The 26583-nt window shown below is 36.3% G+C and overlaps 1 protein-coding gene across 1 annotated transcript in view; it reads left to right on the top strand.

Annotated features, from left to right (window-relative positions):
• The window catches only part of LOC145670258 (NACHT and WD repeat domain-containing protein 2), a 244606-nt gene that overhangs the window by 83612 nt on the left and 134411 nt on the right, over positions 1-26583 (top strand). Inside the window, exon 3 of the mRNA XM_081738676.1 lies at positions 23717-23952. Within this exon, the coding sequence (XP_081594802.1) occupies positions 23717-23952 (236 nt within the window). The remainder of the gene's footprint in view (positions 1-23716; positions 23953-26583) is intronic.

Here is a 26583-nt window from a genome sequence, read left to right as displayed (position 1 = left end):
GTTCACAGGATTCCAAGACAACATGATACGTAATCAAATATAGTTGTGTTCGTTCCTCTAGTCACTACCTTAACTTTGATTTTGGGGAAATGTTATTCTGGCAACACTCTAATTTCTATAAATGGCAACACTGTAATTCCTATAGATGACAACACTGGAAATTCTTCAGGTTCTTATTTTCAGTTATAGAATAACATTATCTATGATTGTGGTAAGTTGCATTTCATTTTCTCCTTTCACTTACGAAAAACAAGCAAAAGAAAATTATAAATTTTGTATTATTTTTTAGTATATCAGGTCTTAAAGTACTTCGAGATAGGTCATCATGTTATAAAAATGATAATCCATCCTTTTTTTCTTCCTATTCTTTCCTTTCTCCGTTCTAGGTCAAATATTAAGAAACGGTCAAACAAGTGTCTAATTATTTTAAATGGGAAAGTCAATATATTAGATTTCATGTCTCTAATCTTCAGAGATTCGGACATATGGACATCTTACCACCTCAATTTGCCCCCTTCCCTGTTGAATTTCCCAAAATCCTTCCTTAGTGGAACCTTACGCCACAAACCCTATGCTTTGTCGAAATTTCAAGTTTCTAGCCTAAGCGGTTGACCTGGAATTTGATCAGTCATTCAGTCAAAACTTTTTTTTTTTTTTTTTTTTTTTTTTTTACATGTAGAGATATATAATAAACATGGTATGCTGGGCCTGGTAGTACCGGTATATTTCTGCAACCCAGCTCACTTAGAGGCGAGGTAGGTAGTGGGAAACGGCCCCATCCTTCATAACCCTGTTGCTGCAGAAGAACACAAAATGCACACATACACACACACACACACACACACACACACAAAACAAGAGCCCCCTCGTGGCTAGCTTACGCATCTTCGTCGCGGGAGACCCGGATTTCGATTCTCGGCGAGAGCTCATGTGGTTTAGTTCGTTCGTTAAGCTGTTCGTGCTGTGACATATCTCATATAGTCTCGTGCTGAAAGGGATGATAAACTCAGAAATCAATCAACTAACAAAACTAAAACATCATCAAATATCAAATTGCAAGTGACGGATTTTTAACTTTCTGTACAGACAAAAATGGCCTATTCAGACAAGAAGTTAAATTTTAAAAATGGAATTTGGTAGTTTTTTATTCGGATTCGGAATGAGCTACACTGAGAACAATCCATTCTCCAGACAGCGGTATATTGTACAAATATACGGAATCTATATGTTTAGTACGGAAATCTGTATTGATTATATGTTATCCATATGCTACATACGCACTGACTTCAGATGCTACATCATTCCGCTGCAGGATGTTTGACGTATATTACATACGTATTCGTATGTTACATACGCCAGCTATATGTTATATACGTCCATCTGTATGTCAAATCCTTACTGCCTATACACAATTCTTTCTTTCATACGGACAGTACGTATAGATGAAACACATATAAGGAAAGTAGGCCTATTATAAAATATACGTATGTTGGAGGATGTTGCATATAATCGCAAGTTAAGTTCAAAAACTACAAGATTTACGTATGCAACCTACGTTTTTACGTACATTACGTACGTTATCTTTCTGTATATGGATAACAAAAATAATAAACTTTTATTTCAAACATTGGTCTCACAGCTCCTTTCATGTTGGTTCTCCGTAAAGAGATCGCGTTTTCTTTACTCTTGCTATTTTGTATGCAATAAACACGTTCCGATCCTTGTTTTCTAACAAAAGAGACACTGACCAAAGCTTAAAACTTTACTTTATTTTAAATTATTAATGAAGAGGAAGAAGGGGTCATTTACAGGGTATGGTCTGAGGACTGCGATACGTCATATATAGGAGAGACAGGAAAGAGAATGAAAGAAAGGATAAAACAACATGAAGATGATGTTAGGAAGAAAAACGATACTAATGCCATATACAAACATGTTAAGGAGACGAATCACGGAATTAATTGGGATAAGACGGAAGTATTGGAGATGGAGAAAAGAATGATAATAAGGAAGTGGAAAGAAGCGGATTGGATAAAGAAGGTAGGAAGAGATAAACTGATGAACTGGACAGGGGGCTTACCAATTAATGAATTATTGCAAGGAAGTTTGAATAACATAGAGAAAAATAAAAATAAAAAAAAAGGCCATTATAAGAACCAAAAATGAAGGAGCGTGATTAATTGGAAAGTTAACACGAAGACTTATAGGATTGGCTGAAGGCCTCAGTAAAGAAGAAAAATAAATAAATAAATAAATAAGTAAAAATGTACAACAATGACTATATATATATGTCTGTTAAAAGAAATTATTTTTTTTATAACAATGACTATATATATGACGGTTAAAGAATTTAAACTTTGTTATAACAACATTGTATTTTCATTAATTTCGATAGTGTCTGAAGAAGGATATGCTAGATATCCGAAACAGTTACAAATTATAATTTAAAATACAGTGAAGTTTTAAGCTTTGGTCAGTGTCTCTTTTGCTAAAACAATTAATCCAAAGCCATGAAAAGTCTTGTTTTCTAGTAAAGGAATTCGTTTCACTGGCGTCATTTAGACTTTCAATTTCTTCTTGAAATTCTCTTTCTCAAGGCAATACATTTAATATTATATAAAAGAATAGAAGTGGTCTTTTGTCAATACCAAAGCCAGATTACTATAGGTGAAAACGCGAAATTTGGACTGGATAGACAATTCATTTTATCATGAAAACGGAGGATATGAAAGCATTAATGAAAATTCTTTTTTTCTTTTCTTTTCCTTTTATTTATTTATTTATTTATTTATTTTTTGGCCAACAACAGTGTATCTCTTGTATCCCGGATCTAAAAGTTTCGCATATAAACTTTCCATTACAAATAAATATATCTGTGTTTCAGAATGTTCTAAAAATCCGCACCCACAAGGAGAAAAGGGAAGAAGCAATTTCTAAAATATTAAAATTTTCGGTTGTTTATTTATGTAAAAATGCCCAATGTGAGGATTCGCTTAAGCTAGGGGTGTGTAATTCGGTGTTTGAACACTTAATCCATCTGTATACTGTATGTATAAATGAAACTGACTATGTTTGTGAGTTAGTAACTCTTGAACCATCCGACTGATCTGGATCAAATTTTCAACATAGATGAGGTTCTGGTAGTGTTGCCACGAGTCGAGACAGAACCCCCTTGAGGCAAGACACGAGACGAGACAGACTACTTATCTTGTCTCGTTTTCGAAACGAAACACGAGACGAGACGAGGCATGTCTCGTGTTTAGAAAATGGAAACACAGTTTTTGAATTTGTTTGAAGATTTATTAACTCGGAATAAATTATTCGCCTTTCAAATGTATACTAGCGTTTATTATTTCAAATGAGGACTATCCTGCAAAGAACAGGGAATATCTAAAGTTATTTTTTAATGATTCTTACAAACAGCTTTCATTTCCATTTTTCAATCGATTCAAGTTTAATTATTTTGTGATAGTGCTCCAGATTTAATTACAATGTTAAAGCATTCATCGAGATCAGTGTTTCAGAAGATTTCATTCCTGGGGCTGGTGGGGATATTTATGTATAAAAATCCTGTTATAGAAGTACGAGTCCTCTTAGTAGCAATTTTATCAAACTAACCATTGTTTCATGGTCTTTCTCGTTCCGAACAAAGACATGAACGTATCAGGATGCTGGTTTGACAATATTTTTTTTTAAAAAAATGTTTTGTATAAATCGGAAAGTTACATAAACCTCCTTATTTGTTGAAGTGGCGCCAGAAGTTCTGAAAAAAGGATTTCAGAATAAGTAGGCTTACCTTTCGGCAGTACTTACGGTATTAACAAATATTCCTGTCGTATTAATTCATTACTAGTTCACTCCAAACTAAGCAGTCGTTGTTGGAAGATTGTAGTCATGTTGTGTTGTGTTCTGTTGACCAAACCAAACTTGGTTAAAAGTTGTAACTTTAACCATTTTGCATAACAACTCTTTTTTGTGGGTCTTAAACGAGACGAGTCACGGGACGAGCCCATCTTTTTGAGACAAGACATGTTTTGCACGAGACAAGATTAGCTATGACTGATCTAAATCTGTGAAACCTCTCTGTGTCGGACGCCTCTAATTTACGGGCAAATAATTATATCCCCTTGGTGTCCGTTGTTGAGAGATTTTACTGCACTGTATTAGAATGAGCTTTGTTCTTTCGCAGTATAACCTACACTTTATAATGCTTGTTTGTCAAAGAGGGAATACAGAGTGGTACTAGATATAGACCTACCATTTTTTTCTGTTCTCCGAGCAACATTGAAGGAACCCTGTGGGGTTTTGCGTGAGGGGATATTGCAGGTAGGGGTACCTTCTTTAGAAGGCACGTTAATAATGTGATAACAGGTGTCATGCCGAAAACTGTGTCAGATGGGAAAAACAATATGGCTAATAAGAGGATGATGGGTGTTCGTATTATCCGTACCTCTCTTGAGTCTCTTAGAGTAAAAGCTTCACTTAAGTTTCATGCTATCTCAGGATTTTTAACATTACAGGGACGTTTTCAAGGAAGTCAAAGAAGATATTTTGGAAAACATGTGGCAAGGTGAGAGTTAAAATACTTGAATCTCTTGAGAAATCTTGAGAGGTGATGAGAGGATCATTGAGAAGTTTGTTTGTCGTGTTTACGTGCCTAACACTAAAATTTAGAATATTTGAAAACTACGATTATGGCTATTCATGAAAAGGGACATTCAAGGCTCAGGTCTTCCTCTAACCAGAGCTGTTCTTACACCTTCCATTAAAAGATTTAACTTCCAAGAACTGGTTTGGGAAAATATCGAAAAAATATATCCAAATCTCCCAAACCCAATACATTGGGGCTCGGAAAAAGAAAATAATTATGAAACGAAGATTGTTTTTGTCATGTGCACGCTGTCTTAAGCTCCATAGACTATATTACAAAGGATTCGCTAGGATTGCACAAGAAGGAAGTGTTCTTTGATATGTAGATGTCAAACCCAGTCTTACGATATATGTAAATGTGTCTTTCTGGCGGAGACAAAGATAGTGTGACCGCCATGTGGATCACCGGCGATTCACAGTAAGTGTACTTTGCGGAGCTATTGCATCATATGTGATTCACAGGCTTTTGCATCCTTATATTGAAGCCATATGAATCACCGGTGATGCACAAGCACAGAAGTTTTAAATGGTGAAATAAATTCTCCGGCCTCAGAAAGATATTCCGCATCCTTAGTTTCTGGATTCTGAGAGTCTCTTTCCAGAAATTGTCTGATCATTTTGATATATATTATCCTCCAATAAAAATGGGCCCAAAATTCACCTTACCCGATTTTGCTCTGACAGTCAACGTGTTAACAATGGATTACATAGGGAAGATTTGTAAACGATAGCAAAGAGACCTTTCATTAACGTAATAATATCTTAATATGCCCTTTGTTCTACCAAATAATGGAACCAATTGTTGTTATAGTAAACTGAAGAAACTTACAGTGCGCTGTATGGAAATAGGTTATGTGGCGGACATATTGATGACGTGTCTTGGTTTCTCCAAGTGGGATTTTTTTGGTACTTTTATAATACATAGGTACAGAGGAACATATCTTGAAACTTTCAGCTTGTTACTTGGAATTTTCACCTTTCACAAGGTTTTAGATTAAATCTTTCTAGCCCTATTTTAAAAGCCATATAGTACTACACCTATCATTACATAAAATAGACTTTGCGTTACAAGAATACAAGAATGATACCTATCACATTCGAAAGCTCATGTATTGTTCAACAACGTTCCTTTCAGGATAGTTTCGTCTAACTAACTTTATAGCCTATAGAACCCGGAAATTTAATGCCGCGTTCACAAAAGCTCTCTGCTGACTTCTATCCTTAGCCACATTCCAGTTCTACTTGATATTCCTATTTCTAAGAGACTCATCTTAATATTGTCTTCAAATGTGCACCCAGGTCTTTCTGATGGTCATTTGCAGTTAAAATTTTCAAAGTGTTTATACTTTCTTCCATTCTGGCTACATGTCCTGCCCACCTGAACCTCCTAAACTTGATGGTCCTAACACTGTTGAGTAAACTGTATAAATTATGTTGTTCCTCGTTATGAAGTTTCCTCCATTTCCCATTCCCGTTCCTCTTGGGTACGAGTATTCGTTCCAGGATTTTATCCTCAAATACTTCCAGTCTGCGTTTCTTCCCTCAGAATAAATGACCAATTATTTCGCAATTATATAACACAACAGGCATGATTATCGTTTTATATACTTTAAGCTTCAAATTTCTTGACAGAATTCGTGACGACAAGAGATTTTGAACTGAATAATAACACGAATTCTCTACTTTTAGTCGACATTTAATTTCTTCGTGAATATGGTTTTGGTTTGTTAATATTGATCCTAGATATTTAAAAGTATCTACTTTGTCGAAATTATTGATTGATATTTTGACGTATCCGTAATTTAGGTTGTTAGACCTACCCAAACCCCGAAGCTGGAGAACCACTCCTAGTCGTCTGTCCACGACTGCTTATTCAGTATATTCGCAGCTAACATCTATATCTAGAGGACTTCTCCTCGATCCGCAACCTGAGGACGCGCCATGCCGTAGTGACAGGAATCCACGTTAGATTGTTTCACCTACATGTACCAATGTCAAAATTATTTAATTTTAGACACAAAGAAAAGGGATAGAGAATAGTTAAGATTGGAATGTATGGACACCATACATAAAAGATACCGTTGATATGACAAAGGATTATCCTAAAATATAATTTTTTAGTGTATTCTCTAAATATTAACGCAAACGCGAAGTTTCTATTTTAAATTTGTAGACATTACAACATTTTAAAATCAAAGAGACAAATTCAGCCGGCGGCCATATTTCTTTTCCCCATCCCGGGGTCCTGCCACATTTTTCGGCCTGGCACCTGAAACCACGTGATTACGTGCGTTGGAATGAAGGTGTCGCACTACTCACTACACTCCTTCACTCAAAAGGATAAGCATGATGGCTCAGTAGTACAGCACTTGCCTCTGGTGCATGGGGTCCCTGGTTCGATCTAAGTAGTTTTGTGGTAGACAACATCGCGCTCGTGAGTTTTCTCGGGTATTTCCTTTCCTCCCACATTCTCATTCCACCAAATTCTTCCATCATCATTGACTTGCCTTAATCATCGTCTCTCTTAGCATAACAGACATAATCGTGGGACGTTAAACTCAAATATTTAATTACATTTCATTTCAAATGCGTATGAATGATAATTTAAATGTTGTAGTCGCCATTGATAGACTGCAAGAGTATGAAATATTGCACTTCTGTGTAGACAAAAACGTATCAGAAATTTTTGTTTATAAGTCTGTACCTATACGTCCGAGTGCAACGGCAGTCGAACATTGGTCCTTACTGAACAAAAGCGGGTACAAATCGTTACAATGGGATAATTAGGGGACACACGAAAAATTCGCAATTAGGTTCTAATCCTTGATTTCTCTAGTTTTTCCCTACTTACGGTTTGTTCGCCTTGAACAGGCAGAATTTGAGAATCCGAGATGATGGATTGTACAAATTATCAAACTGGATGTAATGCAGAAGGCAGGCCGTCCATTCTGACTTACAAGGTACATTCGCGGAGTGTCCCCTCGACATTCGTGTAAAATTGATTTAAATACAAAATCCTCCGCGACCCAATGTGTATTGTACAAATTTTGGCCGAGCATACTGGTAATTTGCAAATTTATGTTCGTTTATACATCCGGAATTCAATCATACACTACTATAACGCTCGGACACAAAATTGCTTTTAGTTTCTTTAGATGTAACTGGACATGAATGTGGGCACATGCAAAACGAACTAGACCAAGTACTGCTTCTCTGCAATATGTTACCCACCTCGGCTGCTATCTTGGATTCAACTTTCGGTTTTTCAAATGGGAATAGGTGCAAGTGATACATCAAATTCATGTACAATTTACTCGGAAATTCACTGGTGTAGTGAGTTTTACCATAGCTTGTACCGTTTGGAAGGTATTGTATGTTAAATGTCAGGCACTTCACGAATATTGAACCAAATAGAAAGTTGTGCAGGGCACCATATGTATATGTAATCTTTTATGTGATTTATCGCTAACGAAATATTCTCTGAACTTATATACATACAGACACACAAACGTCAATACGGAAATGGTAGGTCTTCACCCAAATCTGGTCGTATCTGGATTTACATTAGGCATTTTGACCGTAATGCAATACTCCCTTATTATAGTATAACATGGAAGTAATAACAGTCACTCACGGAAATGTAATAAGATTATGATACCAATGTTATAAAGAGTTTGTATATACCTACAATATTTTTCCAGTTAGAAATTGTTTTGATTTGTCAACATCAAAAACGTTTGCACCTATTCCCATTTGAAACACTGAAAGTTGAATCCAAGATGGCAGCAGGGGAGGGTAACATGTGTCAGAGAAGCAGTACTTGATCCAATATCTTTGCATATGCCCACATTCATTTCCAGTTACATCTAAAGAAACTAAAAGCAATTTTGTGTACGAGTGTTATAGTAGTATAAGATTGAATTCCGGATATATGAAGGCCTATTAATATGCAAATTACCGGTATGGGCCGCTAAAATTAGTACAATACGCATTGAGCCGGGGAGAACTTTGAATTGAATCAATTTTACATAAATCCCGAGGGGATACTTCGCGAATGTACCTTCTAAGAATATTCCAGATATTTCCTAACTTCACTCTATATCGCTCACAGATGACCTAGTGGTTAGCGTGCACACCTTCAGTGTACGTGGTCCCTGGTTCAATTCCCGGTGAGAGAGATTTGAGCGCATTACTATGGTTCGGATTCCATTTTAAACTGCACATCCACGTTTCATGTAGCTTCGGTGCTTAACTTTAGCAAACAAACAAATCTTATACCTTGCCACAAGGTTGTAATGAGACATTTTTGTAATCCATCTTATGCTTATCTAACCTTTAAACACCTATTGACGCAACTACTGCGTCAAGACTTTAAACATCAATAGCTGAACCCCTAATGAAACTAGAAACATATTTTTGATATTAATTTGTTCCTAAAGGATGAAGTTTTCCATTAATATGCATTTTATATATGTGGGGGTTACCACATATATCAAGAGGGTGCAGGGTAAAGGTTTTTTTGTTTGTTTGTTTTTTGAGTAAGTGTTTTGGGGAGCAATTCCCCGTTGAGTGTACAATCATAAAAATTGGTATGTGAAGCAATGCAGTAGTTCACTACATAGTAATATCCTGTATGTGTACTTGTTGCTTGTATCAAGGAAGGAGAGGGGAGCCAAAGTTGGCTAATTTTTTGAGTCTCAGTTTTTTTTTACGTAAATTACATTTTTGTATATTCTTGATTAACTTCTACGAATAGAGAAGAAATTGCACAAATATTACCTCGTTGGAATTTGTGTTCCATAAGCTTTCCAACGATGTATCAGTCATGACTTTGTGATAATTAGGGGGGGGGGGGAGTCACCAGAGCTGCCAACACGAAGATCTGCAACAGCCCTTCGAAACTGATATACAGGGTGTTTATTAAAAAATAGAAATTTCGTTCTGAATTTTTATCTCGCTTTGTATTGGAGCAATGGCTAGCATTTTTTATAGGTCTATTATTGCCACAAGTGTCTGGCCTACACATTAGCATCATGTTGTCAGCGTAATTGACTGCAAGGGTTGCCAACCTCCCCCTAATTTTATTTTTTCATATTTTAAGAACTTTTTTTGTTTCCCCTTCTTCTTTTACGAATAGGGCGTGAGCTGTACAAATGTTCCATAAGCTTTCAATGATTTACCAATTATGACTGTGATAATTAGGGGTCACCATGGCTGCCAACGTAAAAGTATGTAATTTCGTTCAAATCCCTGTCGGGCGTAGAAAGGGTGAAAGAATGAGCATGTACGGGGAAAGATATACGCTATATTTTTTTTTTTTTTCAAAATAGTCACGCGTATATCTAGCCCTACAGCACTGAGCCGAGAACGATATGGTACCTTGCACTCCACTTCTTTGAATTGTTATTGATTGATAATAGTTAGAGAGCACATAAACCTCATGAGTTTTTGTGCGAAGTTCATTAAATGAGTCAATAAAAGAATAAATATTTCGATGAAAATAGGTTTTAGAAGTTAAATTTCTGGGCTTTCGGCATCCATGACCATGTTAGCCTATCTATCACCTATGAGGAATGACGTTCCTCGCTGATCACCAAGGATGTTATAAAGTAGAGGATCTGCACATACAACAAAATTGTGAAGCCATACGTCACAGCTTCGCCACACCTACTCTGCCTACTCTGCACCACTAAGATCGCAATGTTTCGAGCCAACAATCTTGGCGGAAACCAGAGTAGCCAATCAGACGTGCCGGCTCAGACGATGCTCCATTGTTTTTTTTTTTTTTTTTTTTTTTTTTGGCTTCATTGAGTTCATATGATCAAGATACGTATGGGCAGATCCTCTATTTTATAACATCCTTGGTGATTACACTATCAGAGGAAAGGGAAGGAAGAAAGGATTGTGGAAAAAAGGAAGTGGCCTGGGACTTAAATGTTAGGTACCATTCCGGCATTTGCCTGGTGTGAATGAGGAAAACCCAGGAAAACCCACTCAGGATGGCTGACCTGAAAAAACTTTTGCACTTTTTTCGATCGAGTGTCCCCACCAGGAATCGAACCTGGGACCGAAGACGAGAGCGTTAGCTACTACCCTACGCTGGGACACTTCGAGGGGAAAAAAATTGTATTCAGCTTTATTCATAAATATTCAATTTTTTTTCACCTTTCACGAATATTAATAGTGTAGAAACAGGGGTAAAAGTCAGGGGCGTCATTTCAGACTTCGCTGGAGTGGGGGCAAGAGTACCGCCGACATAAGACTTTCACGTAGACAATCTATTAAAGTATATGTATTCCTCAAACTCTTGGGGGGGCAATTGCCCCCTCTAAATGACGCTCCTGGTAAAAGTGGATCTAAAAAAGGTAGAGGGACGGTAGGTAGCGGCATGACGTCACGCCGTCCCCTTGCCTATCTTCACCCATTGTAATTTTTTAGGAACTGGGGGGACGCCGTACATAATTTTTGGAGGTGGGGACGCCATCCCCCCACGTTACACCTCACTTTTACCCACGTGTCGGAGAATCAATAAAAATTATATCTAGCAATTATTTATATAAGATATTGACTAGAATGAATATATTGTTGGAACAACAGAATGATCGATTGTTTTTGGTTTGGCAAAAGCAATCGCATACTCGTAAACGAATGTTATGTCAAAAGAAAGAATAAAAAAGAAAAGAAAAAAGAGATTCCAAGTATGTTGTGTCAGATGTACGTAAAAGTAGTGACTTATTTGTGGAAAAAAAGAGGAAGATTTATAAAATGAATTCCCAGCTTCTCTTTCTCATTCGCTAAGGGATTTTTTTTTTTTCGGGAGGGAGATGAACTAAATAAACGCGTTTCCATCCCCGAGCACTGGCAGAAATGGGAGCGAGTTACACGCGAGGCCAAGTCGACTGTTTTGATTGTCTACCGCTGTCTGCGTCAGTCAGTGCAGCGAATGACGTCAACAAAACCCGTAACCACAAGAGACGATAGTACTGCCGCGGTGGCGAAACAAGCAACTAACCCCCTGTTTCTATGGTGGATGTAACCCTGTCAAGCAAAGGGGAGGAGGGCGCATTTGATAGAGTGGGACTCTGTTAATTTTCTTTTCTTTCTCATCGGCTATCCTCCTTGTTACTTTCCTGTTGACGCACTTGATTGCATGCACTTAAAGGCAATTAGAATGCTTGTGTTAGAATTTACAGTCTCCGTTAAATGAGGCTTCAATGAAATGGGTCTCAAATTAATAATAATTTTCCCTCTCCCGTGATTGGAACATGTCTGTTGACGTCATACGGTGCTGAAAAGGAAGGGAAGACGCATAGAGTTATTGTCGAAGTTACGCCTATATTGACGTTTTTTTCTTTCTTTTTTTAACTGCTATAAGTTTTACATATACCTATATATATATATATATATATGAATGGTAATATCATTTGGGATGAAATAATGAAATTTTAATGAAGGTTATTTACAGTTTGCTTCGTGACCAGATGACCGGAAATTCTAAACAAAGTCTTACTTGTTTACGAACTGGGACAGTATCATACATGTTTCCACTGAACTTCCTAATTGTGTGCAGATATCTAGAATTATGTTGTTTGCGTGTTGAGAAAAAAAAAAAAGATATTTAATACTAGGAAGTAATAAATTCACTCAGTCAGTGGCGTACCACAAGGGGGTTTAAACATACCCTTGAGCAAGATATGGAAAAATAATATATATTGGCGGAGGATCCAGGATATGATCAAGGGACGGGCTAAACCAGGGATGAAAATAAGCACTCTTCCACTCACCCGGGGCGCGTGGTTCATCGGTGCGGGCGAGTGTTTAATATCACTATTATTTATTTCTAAGGTAACTAAATAAATTCTGTTGTTTGATATGGGCTAGTAGTTTTTTTTTCTTGGACTAGTAAAATTTTGTTGCTTATTTGTATCCCTGGGCTAAACCATATTTTGACGCTTTATTCAATGTAAAGCAGGGTTGAAGCCCATTTTAACTAGTGTATACCTGAGCGTCAAGGGGGGCTATAGCCCTTATAGCCTCTCTTGGATTCGCGCCTATATATATATATATATATATATATATATATATATATATATATATATATATATATATATATATATATATATATATATATATATATATATATATATATATATATAAGTGTTTCAAAACAACACTGACAACGTTCGGGAGGTGATTCCTGACAAGATAAGACAAACAGTGTAGACCAACCTGGACAGAGTTGCCATTCGTCCCGGAAAATCCGGGTCCGTCACGCGTCCCGGAAATATTTCTCGAGACGCTTAAATGTCCAGGATTTCAGCGAAGAAAGGAAGGGAATATTATAGTTTGATTTTTTCACAGGATTAGCTATATATGTAATATTCTCTTCAGGTTTTGAGTATGACAGTTCAAAATTTAAAAAAAAAAAAAAAAAACGAATACATTAAACATGGATTTAATGAAGTTCACGATTTAACTAGTTTGAACGAAATATTCTTTTCATTTAAAGGTTTTACTGATCAATCTTATTGTTAGCTTTGTTTCAATCTGTTTCAATCTTCATCTTGCTTCTGAAATATTTTAATCAATATTCCCTGACTGATACTTTTGGTAAATTTCCGCTGACCATTCAAGAAGAAAAATATATTGTTTTAATTAATCAAACTGAACAGACAACAATGGAAAACATCATAATACCTTAAATGAGATAAAACAGACTCTGAAAGCCGCGAAACATGACAGATTCTGAGAATATTTAAAAAAAAAAAAATGCTTACCGGGGAAGGGGTAAACCATCTGCTTACGTTTGGTTAACTAGGGAGAAGGTCTACTAAAATTACTAAAAATGTGATTATATAATACTTGAACAACTCTATCTAATGGAAGAAAGTAAATTAGTATATAACACTTCTTTTCATTTTAAGCATTTCAAAGATTCTCGTAATTTTTAGTAGCGTCCTGGATTTTCATTCTTGAAATATGACAACCCTAAATCTGGGTGCACAAATGCTTCCTTTTGGAGTTATAAGCTGCCGAAAGCATGAAAAAATGAACTTTAAAGGTTAATACCTCCAATACTACGGGACATACATTAGTCGGATCAAGACTTTATTTAGGAACTAGTATGTGCCCTATCCATGTTTCAGAATCCTGTGATAGTTTCACAACAATTTTTATAGAGGTAGTTGGTGAGCACTTCGAATTATATGCCCGTAACCAAACTCCCTCTATAAAAATTGTTGCGTCAATACAGCAGGATTCTGAAACATGCATTTTTGGATAGGATACATATTTCTTCCCAAGTGAAGTCTTGACCCGACTACGGTAGGTCCCATAGTATTGAAGCTATGAATCTTTAAAGTTCATTTTTTCATGTTTTCGGCAGTCTATAACTAAGAAAGGAAGCAATTATACACCCAGGTTGCTCTTTACTTTTTGTCTTATCTTGGTGTCAAGAATCTTGCCCTAAAAGCTGATGGTGTTGTTTTGAAACATCCTGTATATGACAAGACAAAGAGAGAGACGTCAAGAAATGTACTCAGTGTTTGCTAGTCCATATCTCTTGACAAATTTAACTTGAAGTGACAATTTTTGGCATAGAAAGAGGATATGTGTTTGAAATGACAACTGGCAACTTCTATACAATACTAAACTGCACATCGAACTATGGCTGTTAGTGTATCTGACGTAATGATGAAAGCTTTTTGCACGTAGCTTGTTGATTGTTGCTGATTTTTGTCGATATACATTCTTGATAGTTCCCCAGAGGTGGAAGTCCAGAGGTTTCAAATCAGGAGACCGAGGCGGGTACTCAGCAGGATCTCTTCGACCAACCCACGTGCGCCCGGGTAGAGTTCATCGATTTATAACCTGACATTTCGATGGTAGAGAGTTTGGGCTGCGTCTTGTTACATGTTAAAAAAAAAAAGTTCGTATTTCGATGAGGTTTTCATTCATTGAATAAGCTATTTCCAAAGAAAATTTTCGCGTATAAAATATTTTTTAAAAAAATATATATTTAAAAAAAAATCATGCTCACTAAAAAACTTATCTTAAAATATGCTGCAACCGGAAATTCAACAAAGTAAAGTGGGTTGTATATAACGAAGGGGGTATGGACCATTTTTTCTTAGCTTTCTCTAAACTGATTTAACACTGGTGATGGGTGTGGGCGTTTAAGTCATTGGTTGCCTTATGACTGTTTATACATGCCGGTCTTCCTCAACTTTTGCCAGAATCTCATCCATTTTTTCTGTGATTGGTCGCCCACTGCAAGGAGCATTTTGGACATAGAAATTTCTAGAACGAAAGCGATTGAATCATCTTTTAGTTGTTGCTTTTGAAAATGCTACTTGCTCATGAACAGTTAGAAATTTCTTCAAGGGCATGCACGGCATTTGCGCCTTTATCGAAATGAAATTGTAACCTTATAGCGTAGTTTTGCGGCAAGTTCACTCATAATGGCGCAATACCTTATGTCTAATTCCGCGAATTCGAACACTTTTTCTCACATCTCCTAGTGTACTCTGTCAAATTACGTCAGGTCGAATCCACTGCGATTGATATACCTTGTGATTTGAGACACTAACACCATCTCATGTACAAATGTTTAACTACAATTTAGACTACGTGATATTTTGTTGCGGATTTTACTAATGTAATGAGCTGTTTCCAAGGAAGGTTGTTTCCTATAATAAAAATAAACTAGCAAACCCGCACGTCCTGCGCAAGCGCAGGGCACTATTGTTATCTGAATTATTGAATTTTTATATATTAATCTCCCCTTCCCCTCTTCCTCCCCCAGGTTCTACCGCCAAAGGGAAAATATTTTTTTAAAAAACTTTCCAGGCTCGAACGTCATCTATGTTGAAAATTTGATCGAGATCAGTTAGGTGGTTCAAGAGTTATTAAGTTTTATTTATTTCTTTTATAATTCCTCCCCCTCCCCTAAGTTCTACCGTCAAAGTGAATAGCTAAAAGCACTCCCAGGCCAGAACTGTATCAACGTCAAAAATTTGATCGTGATCGGTCGGGTAGTTCAAGAGATTAAGAGTCACAAACATAGTCACTTTCAATTTGAATCTGAAGTTTTTTGTTTACAGACACCACTATTAATATATAGATAGTGCAATAAGTTGATAATCAATTGTTATGCAACTCTTTACGCATGTTTGGTAGGAAAACCTATTTAAGGTAGTATAGTAATGTCCTGCCTTTAGTTTAGGTATATCAATCATTCGTCTCCATTAGCCTATCAGCCATAATCATGAGACATTAAACTGAGATTTCATTTCAATTCATTTTCCTTTAGCCTAAAGGGCACAACCAGGAGGCCTTTAACTAAAGATTTGAAAGAGTTGTACTTAAAGACGGAATATACAAAAACTTGAGAAGCTCATTAAGGTAAGAACAATAATCACAATTTACTGAAGTTTGCCATGTATCATCGTGACATCAGGCACAGTGCATGCTTCGTCACAATAAAAATAATTATTTTTTCTTAAAAAAAAAGTAAATATAATAATACGTTTTGAAGGCACGGCTTCTTATTATAGCAATGCCGTAGCTAAAAGATGCACTTTTCAGGAAGGCCGTTGGAAAAAAATCTGAAGGGTCAATATTGCAGAAAGTTTGCAATTCTTGTACTGCAGGACAAAGACTGAAGGTGCTACCAATTTAGAATTTATGGTAACTGGGTTCTCAGATATTTACATATTTCTAAAAGCACTGTTGCACTACATGACTTAAAAATGAAAATGATTTTTTTTTTAGTTTAACGTTCCACGATTAAAGGGAGACGGATGATTGAGGCAAGTGAATGATGATGGAAGGATTGATGGAATGAGAAGGTGGGAGGAGTACCCCGAGAAAACCCACGGACACGCCCTAACAGCACAAGATGTGCTAGCCATGTGCCATTTAGGTGTCCCAGCTACTTTTTAGGTACCCGACATTTGGTACATATGATATTCATGTGCTAAGTATGTATTTCAGCTACTACAGTTTTAGGTACTTGTTACACCTAATTGTTATTTGCAACTATGTACTACAAATATAGCATTTATGTACCTGGCTCAGTTTCGCACTCTAACAGTCATTTGTTTTTATGTTGTCACTTGAGACATATATCTGTCATGTTCTAGGTACTAGAAGCAACAAACGCATCAACTTTATTAGTTGGCAACTGTCGCCGATAATTTGAAAGTGAATATGGAAGAACCATGAAATAAAGTAAATAGACACTTGTCATTTCGTTAATAAAATTACATGGAGAGCACATTTTATTTGATCCCAAACGGTTATCGTGGAATATATGAAGTTAAAGGAGCATTCTGATTAGCCAAAATCAAAAGACCTCAATAGTTTATCCCTCTACAAGCGACATTCTTTTCATCTCCTCCGTGGCCAAGTCGGAAGAGCACGCGGCTAGTAATCCAAAGGTTGGTGGTTCGCGCCCATCTGGGGTACATTTTTTACTTGTTTAAAGTGTTTTTTAGACTCGCCTTAATGTAAACACATTACGCATATAAGCGATTTAACATATTTTGGGATAGTAATTTTGTGATTCATTGACGCTTATGGCATGGGGAACATACCTGGAACATACTAGGTACGTTCTCCAGGTACATGTCAGACATGTGCCTAGGGGCGGACATAGACTGTGACTATCACTTGCCATCCATGTGATTTCTCTGTCAGAGGTACATAAGGCACATACTGGACACATTCCCATATACCTGAGGGAACATGATAGGCATATGCTTGCTATGTAATTGTGCTGTTAGGGCGATGTTGTCCATCACAAACTACTACTTATCTGGGGATCGAACCACAGATAATCGCTCTACCACTGAGCCACCATGTTCCACTACATGACTTAAATAGAGTTTTTGACCGAGAGCAATGGTTCGGTCCTGTAACCTGTAACCCAGTTCTCGTGGAGACAATTTAGCGTGGAGGAGAAAATTGCTTATACTATGAAGGTTGTTTTCCCATGATGGTCAGATGTCCTTTACACCCACTTACTGCACCAAATTTGAGCCCCGGTCATGTTTTCAATGCTAAAACCCACCCTTCATACTCTCGGTGTTGCATATGGACGAAAATAAAAATTAAAAAAAAAAGAAATAACAACAGTGCATCATTTGCGAAACATGTTACATACAAAATCCATTGCAATTATATACTTTTGTGGTACACTGTATAATAACAATACATTACAAAACTACAATAACCTGAAATTCTGATTATCTTTTTACGCAATATGCTATACATTAATTTCAATCCTCCGCGCAAAGTACGTGTTAAACTTGTATATTTGTTTTCTTTCAGTTCCCATAATGGTTAACAATAACAAACATATAGAAATATAGGAAGCATTCAATATTTTTAATTAAAGCATTTTGAAAGTAATTTATGCGTAACACGGACAGAGTTATCGTTACATCTAATGCAGTGTTTTGGATTACGAAAATAACCTTACAGTTACTTGTTAGCTTATTACGTAGCTGTATGTCAAAGTGTTTCCCAGCCACGCCTGCTATTTATGTAACCCAACATACGTCATGCAGATTGCAGAACGAGTCAGGGGTACAACGTTTCCGACTAAAAATACACTTTAAAAAATGACCTACTATTGCAGATAATAAAACTTTGTCATGCAAAAACGTAACCAAGGTCAGGCACAAAAGTCTTTAATGATTCTAGACAAAGCGCAGCAACAAAGGATTAAATTTAAAGGTGTAGAAATTTTTTTTCAACATTTTTGTAAGATGTTACTTGATTGAGTTTTAATTTCTCTTTAAGCACCGATGTGGTATTAAACGGTTATTACAATTTAAATGAAGTGAAATCTTTTAGTTTAACGTCCTTCAATTATACCCTTTAGGCTAAGGGAGACGATGGTTAAGGCAGGTGAATGATAATGATATAGTTGGTGGAATGATAAATGGGAGGAAACGGGAGTACCGCGACGAAAACACACGGACATGATACTGTCCACCACTAACTTATTTGGGTGTAAATCGAACCAGGGACCAGATGTAAGCACACTACTGCTGAACCATCGTGCCTCCTTGGTAATTACAGTTTAAAGTGGGAATCAAAGTACTATGAATTTGTTTCTGAGGCAAGTTTTCCACCGGAATCGAACCTAAAACCATATGCACACGAATCGAAGGCTCCCTCCTCCCTCTGCCTCCTCCTTAAAAAACTTAAATTAATAAATGTGTGACTGATACGCACTCCGGACTAGAAAACTAGAAGTGATAGGCTAGAAACCAACATTTTGACCATTTATCATAGTTGAATATGGATAGGACTCTATAGTGTATCATAAACGCCCTACCGAAAAGTGAAGAAAGGCACAGTCTCACTAATAAAGTTAGTTAATTATAAGCAACACTTCCCCGCGTCATAGCAGCATCATGTACAATACATACACAAAGGTACGTTATTAGATTGGATATCCCCCTTAGGCACATATTATATGAAATAGAGGCTTTTCAAATTAAAATATTACCCTTTTTAAAAATAAACCAATCAACATTTTATTAAGCAGATAATATAGAACAAGGAAGAGATATGTGAGTGAAGTTCAAATGGAACAAGATCAATCATCAAATGTAAATTTCTATTCTAATGGGCCAATTAATCTAAATTTGTAACAGTACTGACAGAAGCGTATACCAAATTAGAAAAGTAATTGAATTTATTGATACGTTATTTATAACTTAACTCTGTTTTTACCTGCAAAAGAAATGCCAATATAACAATCTCAATTGGTCAACTTGGGAGTGAGCGCTGACATGAAGATTTCCAAAATACAAATAGGATATATATTTCAAAAAATGAAATCTCGAAGGGAAAAGGCTATAAAATAAACACAATTTAAGTTACTGCTTATCTGAATGTTTGAAGTCCTCCGTCAGTGATTGATTCCCTTATTTTCCATTGAATATTGAAGCACAATATTACATAAAGAAAAAAAAAAAAAACTCAATCTAATACGCATCAGATTTGAAGTCAATGTGACAAATGGCAGCGGGAATTCAAATCACGGAGCGAGATATGACGTCATCTATTCATTGGTACCAGAATAGAAAACCAATAATGCAAAATTTAACCAACTGAATACAAGAATGAGAAAAATACATATTTTTAGTGATATTCAAGTAGGGTACACTACAATTTCTAGATTTTTAGACCAAAAATTCGGGATGCCCCTTGAAAAATTTTCCATATATTCATAATTATAGACTTAATCTTTTGTTGAAATACAATAACAGACTGAATTACTCAACATACATCAAAAGTGTGTGACAGATAGTACATTTTTCCTATTAATTGAATATCGATTACTAGTAAAAGCAGTATTTTCTAAATATCGTACGAACGATGTTAACTTACGTTTTGGAGAAGAACCAAGACATTTGGAAATTTGAACAATTTGAGAGTGAGTCAGATGCTGTAAATATGGAACGTCTGTGACTCCTAAATATAGGACATTTGGCTAGCAATAGTTGTTCCTGTAATATAACAGTATTGTAACATGCTTGGAGTAGGACGTATCGTGAACGTTAAGTACCTCATGTAAACAAATACACGTGGCGATTGTTTCATTTTATTGGTTAAAGAGCCTTGGAGCATCCACGTGGCAGAAGAAAATAGTCCATTGTCTAGTAACCAGATTTTCAATGTTTTTGTTGCTTTATAAGGCTCATTACTAGAAATGCAATTTCCTTACAATTAAATAACAGAAACAACACTGTATCTAAGAACTAAGTTGAATTAATGCAATAATAGAGAAGACGCATGCGTAGAAAGTGGTTTTGACCCACCGTACGCGCGAATCACAGTTTACAATATGGCCGCATGTGAGAAATATGTAAAACATCGATAGGGTACAAGCACGTGCTTCTCGAAAGAAACGCCGATTGATAGCCAATCATCCGATAACTATCGGGAACAGAAGTTTCGTTAAATGAACTTAAGTGAAACCTTTTTTCATTTCTCCGTTATTTGTTCCGGAAGCACATGAAGTTCAATGCGAACAATAATTCTTCTGTTCATTTCTGATAGCCTTTTAATTAAAAAGAAAATGATGATATTCTTAAAATAAACACAATAGTTCTTAATTGATGTCCTTTGAAAATGTACCAATGGTAAACTAATTTCTATACATTCCTCGAGGCAAGCACGTATGCAGGAATTTATTTCGGGAAAGGGTCCAAAACGTTTCGCCAAATTCCAAGGGAAGGGGTCCAAAGTCAATATGAGGATATTAAAATTTATGTGATCCCCCTAAAATTAGATTAAATTTACAGAGAAATAGGGATTTCGGGGGAAGGGTCCAGACCTATCCCCTGTGTACGTTTTTTCTTCCAAGAAATGGACTCTTGGTATCGGTACACTTAGTACATCAACTTATTACTGTATATTGTTATAGGAGATGGATTCATACAACATTAATAATGTATCTTCGTCACTATCTACTTCTTCAAATGAAATAAGGATTTTTAAGGTAAATTTCATCATCATAGATATTCTGCCATCATTGGCAGGCCACTTGCTGCAACTGAGAAGCATCCATGCTCCATGGTCTTCCGCTAACACCTTCCTTTTCACATACGACTTTTCTATTTTGATATCGTCCATTAATTGTAGTCTCTATCGCTCCCTCCCTCTCTTTCCTGCCTCTATATCCTCAAGAACATCCCTCATGATACAGTTTCTTCTTATCCGATGTCTCAACCGTTTCTCTTCCGCTTCTTAATATCTAAAATTTTTTTCTCCTACCATTTCTAACACCTTCTCACTCGTTTTCCGCTCGACCCATAGAATTCGTTCCATTCTTCTCCACACTTACATTTCGAAAGCATTTTATGAGCCTTTTTTCTCAACTCTTTATTTAAGGTACCACAAAATAATGTTTTCTTCCTCCTGAAGGCTTCTTTCTCTGTTCCTATTCTTGCTTTTATTTCACGTTCACACTTCATATCATTACTAATTATACTACCCAGATATCGAAAACTAGACATTTGTTTTATTATCTTCCCCCGTACTTCTATATTTCACACCGACCGCTTCGCTCCAATCACCATGGCTTTTGCCTTTCTAACATTTATTTTCATCCCATATTCTTCACAGTCCTTCCTCACGTTTTCTAATATCTTATTGATTTTCTTTTTAGATTCTGCAACAAGCGCCATATCATTTGCAAACAGTGAGCACCGAATAAAATTTTACCTCCTACTGAAATGTCGTCTTCATTTTGTAGGCCCTTTTTCACTATCTCTTCTAGATAGATATTAAATAATGTTGACGAGAGACAGCATCCCTGTCGAACTCCCCTGCCAATTGTACTACCCTCTGTCATTTCCTCCCCTATTCTAACACTTACTTTTTGTTCATATATAACTTTCTTTTAAGTCCTCGCTCTTCCCATTTTAAGCCAAACTTTTTTAAAACTTCTAACAACAGTTCCTAATCCACGCGGTCAAATGCCTTGTCTAGATCAATAATTACGACTTACACCTCTTTTCTTTTTTATATAAACCTTTCACCGATCACTCTTTAATAATTCAATTGCATCTCTTGTGCCCTTACCGCTCCTGAATCCGAACTGTTCCTCCTCAACTTTTTTCATTTGCTCTTCCATATAACCTTCTGTTATAAATTTATGACGTAAATAATATCATGTGTCGAACCTGTTTTGGGATTTGTTAAAAAGGAAATTCTTTTAAAATCTGACCATTATTAACACGTTAGGTATTGAGGAAGACAATGAAGTATCGTAAACTTTATTCTGGGACAATATTTTATAAGGTACTAGCATCGATTACCCGCTTCGATGAGTTAAAGTATTTTTTTTTAAATGCACAACTCCTTATCTCGTGCGTTTGGTACCAGTGAAATATGCTGTTTTTGTTTTTAGTGGCATGGATTTAAACGGCATCGGAAGTATCACTATTCATCTCAGCAACCCCGACACTAATATCGGTCGTTTTCGATCATTTTTATACATCTCACCTTCCCCCAAGTTCCAGGGCTGAATTTAGATTTAAACGGGATCGGAAGTGTGACTATTCATCTGAGTGACCCCGAAAACTATGGATTCGACACTAATATCGGTCATTTTCGATCATTTTTATACATCTCACCCTCCCCCAAGTTCCAGGGCTGAATTTAGATTTAAACGGGATCGGAAGTGTGACTATTCATCTGAGTGACCCCGAAAACTATGGATTCGACACTAATATCGGTCATTTTCGATCATTTTTATACATCTCACCCTCCCCAAAGTTCCAGGGCTGAATTTAGATTTAAACGGGATCGGAAGTGTGACTATTCATCTGAGTGACCCCGAAAACTATGGATTCGACACTAATATCGGTCATTTTCGATCATTTTTACACATCTCACCCTCCCCAAAGTTCCAGGGCTGAATTTAGATTTAAACGGGATCGGAAGTGTGACTATTCATCTGAGTGACCCCGAAAACTATGGATTCGACACTAATATTGGTCATTTTTCATCATTTTATGTATCTCCTTCCTCATCCTCCCCGAGTTACGGGACTGAATGTGGACGTAAACAGCATCGGAAGTGTCACTGTTCTTCTCAGAGATCCCTAAGACTATAGATTCGACACTAATATTGCTCATTTTAGATCATTTTTAAATATCTCCCCTTCTCCTTCCCCTAAGTTGCACCGTCAAAGTGACATGATATAAACCATCCCAGGTCCGAACCTCATCTATGTTGAAAATTTGATCGAGATCGGTCGAGTGGTTCAAGAGTTATTAAGTTTTATTTATTTTTTTATATCTTCCCCTTTTTCCCTTCCGTAAGTTCTACCGTCAAAGTGAATAGATAAAAACACTCCCAGGCCCGAACCTCATCTACAGTATGTCAGCCGGGTGGTTCAAAAGATTAAGAGTTACAAACATTGTCACTTTCAATTTTATAATATAGATTGAAAAGTAAAAGAAATAAACGTTCCTTTAACAAGTTAATTTTGCATAATCTTTTCAAAAAATAAATATTTGATTTTCTTTTCTTACAGGTCTCCGTGTTACCAAGTGACCAGCAAAAAAGATCAAAATAAGAAGAATGAGAATCATTCCCTTCCTCCGAGATCGAACAACCAACAACCACAGAATGGAACGCAAGCATCCACGCCCTCTGCGGAGAAGGATGGAACTAAAAGTTCCAAAGAGAAATGTTTTTCACCGACGGAAAAGAAGCCGCGAGAAAGTCTTAGCAAAGTTCTTAAGGATGTTGGACCGTCCAGCATTTCAGGTAGAGTATAACAACATTATGTGCAATTTGAGAATAGCCCAGCATGAACCAGCACTTTTTTTTTTAAACTGATGGGTTTTACTTGTTTATAGAATTTCTAACTCAAGTCCAAGTTTGAGTTGGCTTGTGGCAAATGATCAAGAAAGAATGAGAGATTTATGGAAATATGCTTATTCGTTTAAACTTATCCCGAGTAACAGAAAATGAAAATGAAATCTTTGAGTTTTATGTCCCACGGTTATCCCGGTAAGGCTAAAGGAGACGGTGATTATGAGAAATGAATGAAATGGTGGAATGAAGAAAGTGGGAGGAAATGGGAGTACCCCGAGAAAACCCACGAGCACGGTGTTTGTCCACCACAAAGTCCACACGGCGCGAGCTGAGATCGAACCAGGGACCCTAAGCACCGGAGGTGAACGCTCTACCACTGAGCCACCGCGCCCCCTCCCGAGTAACAGAGGTAACATCTCAAGGATAACAGCAAATAGTATTCAGTATACCGTACAATTGAAATAAGCATTTTAATTTTTGAAGCAGGATTAAAGAATAAAGTTAAAACTAAAATGGAAACATGCATAAACATAATAAAATATTAACTTACCCTATCATTAATGAAACGAAAGAAGACACATAAAATCTGACATTTAGAGAAAATGCTTAAAATTAAAATGAAAAATGAAATGAATTCTTTCAGTTTATCGTCTCATGATTATGTCCTTTAGCCTAAGGGAAACGATGATTAAGGCACGTGAATGATGGTGGAAGAATTAATGGAATGAGAAATTGGGAGGAAACGGTAGTATCCCGAGAAAACACATGGACATGATGTTGTCCACCACAAGCTTACTTAGCCGGAGATCGAACCATGGTTCCCAGACACAAGAAGTTAGCGCTCTACCACTAGGCCACCATGCCCCCCTTTAATTTATTTAAAATGCTCGCTTCATCTATGTAAACGAAGTCGAACATGCCGTACTATGTTGACGGTTGTCAAACGTAATGTTCACAATTTCAGTTGTGATGTTCTGCTTCAATATTCCCAGTGTTGTTGGGTTGTTTGTGTACATACGTCCACGTAGCCCTAATAGAAAGAAGTCAGGTCTTGAGACCTCGAGACCACGAACCCTTTGTAAAAATAATAATAATAATAATAATAATAATAATAATAATAATAATAATAATAATAAAAAGAAACAAAATTTTAAAAAACAAAACCTTTCAATTAAGGTCATGCTACCATGTTTGCTCCGTTCTTAATAATAATCCTGTGCGAGTTCAAAAGCGTCCAACCTTTCAACAAATTTCATTGACGAGACTGCCATCTATCGCAGAAAACTCAAATAAATACACCCCATCAACGGGTAAGGTACACTAATGAATATTAAATGTTGTTCTTGAGGCGTACCTATATTATCTGGGGACAAATTTAAACCAGCGATCATAGTTTTATAAATCTCCCATTCTTCCTTGATCATTTGCCACAAACTGCACGAAAATCGGTCTTGAGTTAGAAATTGTATTAACAAATGAAATCCATCAGTTCTAAAACAAAAAGCAAAAAAAAAAAAAAAAAAAAAAAAAAAAAAAAAAAAAACTTTATTACTAAGGTCACATACGTCAGAAGGAAATAAACAGGAAGACAACTCAATACTTTCTCGTGTAAGGACAGACATTATGTAATGATGTAACAATTATAAGTTGCTCTGCTAAGCTTGCCGAAGTTAGTGTAAGTTAGTGTAATTCTCGTCCTCGTATCTTCGGTATCCAGTGCTGCAACAAATTCGTGGGGCAGGGCAATGCTAGAGGTATTTGTGGGGTCCCAATCAGCTAGTTATTTTGAAGATACAGTATAACAATTGAAGCTTGATGCCATTTCCAGAAGCCATAACAACTTATCCCTTGAATCGATTTATATTCTTGGTTCCTGGATAATCCTGGGTACCAAGTATCTTCTGTCCATTTTTTGGCAACCTGCTGTAGCAAGCGTTGCCTTCTTTTGAGGGTCATGAACGAGTGAAAGCATTCAAGCAGTACAAGACACCTACTAGATATCTCGACTTTTTTTCTTTTTTTAAAAAAATAATAATATATATGTTACAAATAAAGTTTTGATAATTATCATAATGATGCACAAAGTGATCCATTTTAGCGGGATAATCTCGATTCCGAAAAACAAAGTCTTCAATTGATATATTATCACATGCGTTGCAAAAATCGATGAATTCGGCAGAAGCAGTCAACAGGAATTTCGTATTTCTAACCAAAATGCAATAGCAGATTATGCTTACCTTGGAAATGAATTGGAACATGTGAAGCAAAATCTATATTATTTTACTTTTATGATGTCATATACATTTAAATTCATCACGTTTGGTTTCTAACATTATAGTTTTCAAGTAGCTAAGAATATTACAATGCATATTGTGTATTTTCTTTTTCTTTATTTATTTACGTCAACAGAATAAAACTCCAGTTACAGAAGGCTTACATCAGATACATTTGTATATTATGCAAAAAAAAAAAAAAAAAAAAGAAAGAAAAGAAAGAAAAGAAAAGAAAAAAGAAAGAAACGAAAAACTAATACTTTTTTTTAAAAAATGAAACATATCCACATTATTTATAAAAATGTAA

This window comes from Thermobia domestica, chromosome 2, assembly GCF_964235325.1.
Source record: "Thermobia domestica chromosome 2, izTheDome1.hap1.1, whole genome shotgun sequence".
NCBI classification, from domain to species: domain Eukaryota; kingdom Metazoa; phylum Arthropoda; class Insecta; order Zygentoma; family Lepismatidae; genus Thermobia; species Thermobia domestica.
The sequence above is the reverse complement of the archived record's forward strand: the minus strand, read 5'-3'. Positions and strand labels throughout refer to the sequence as shown.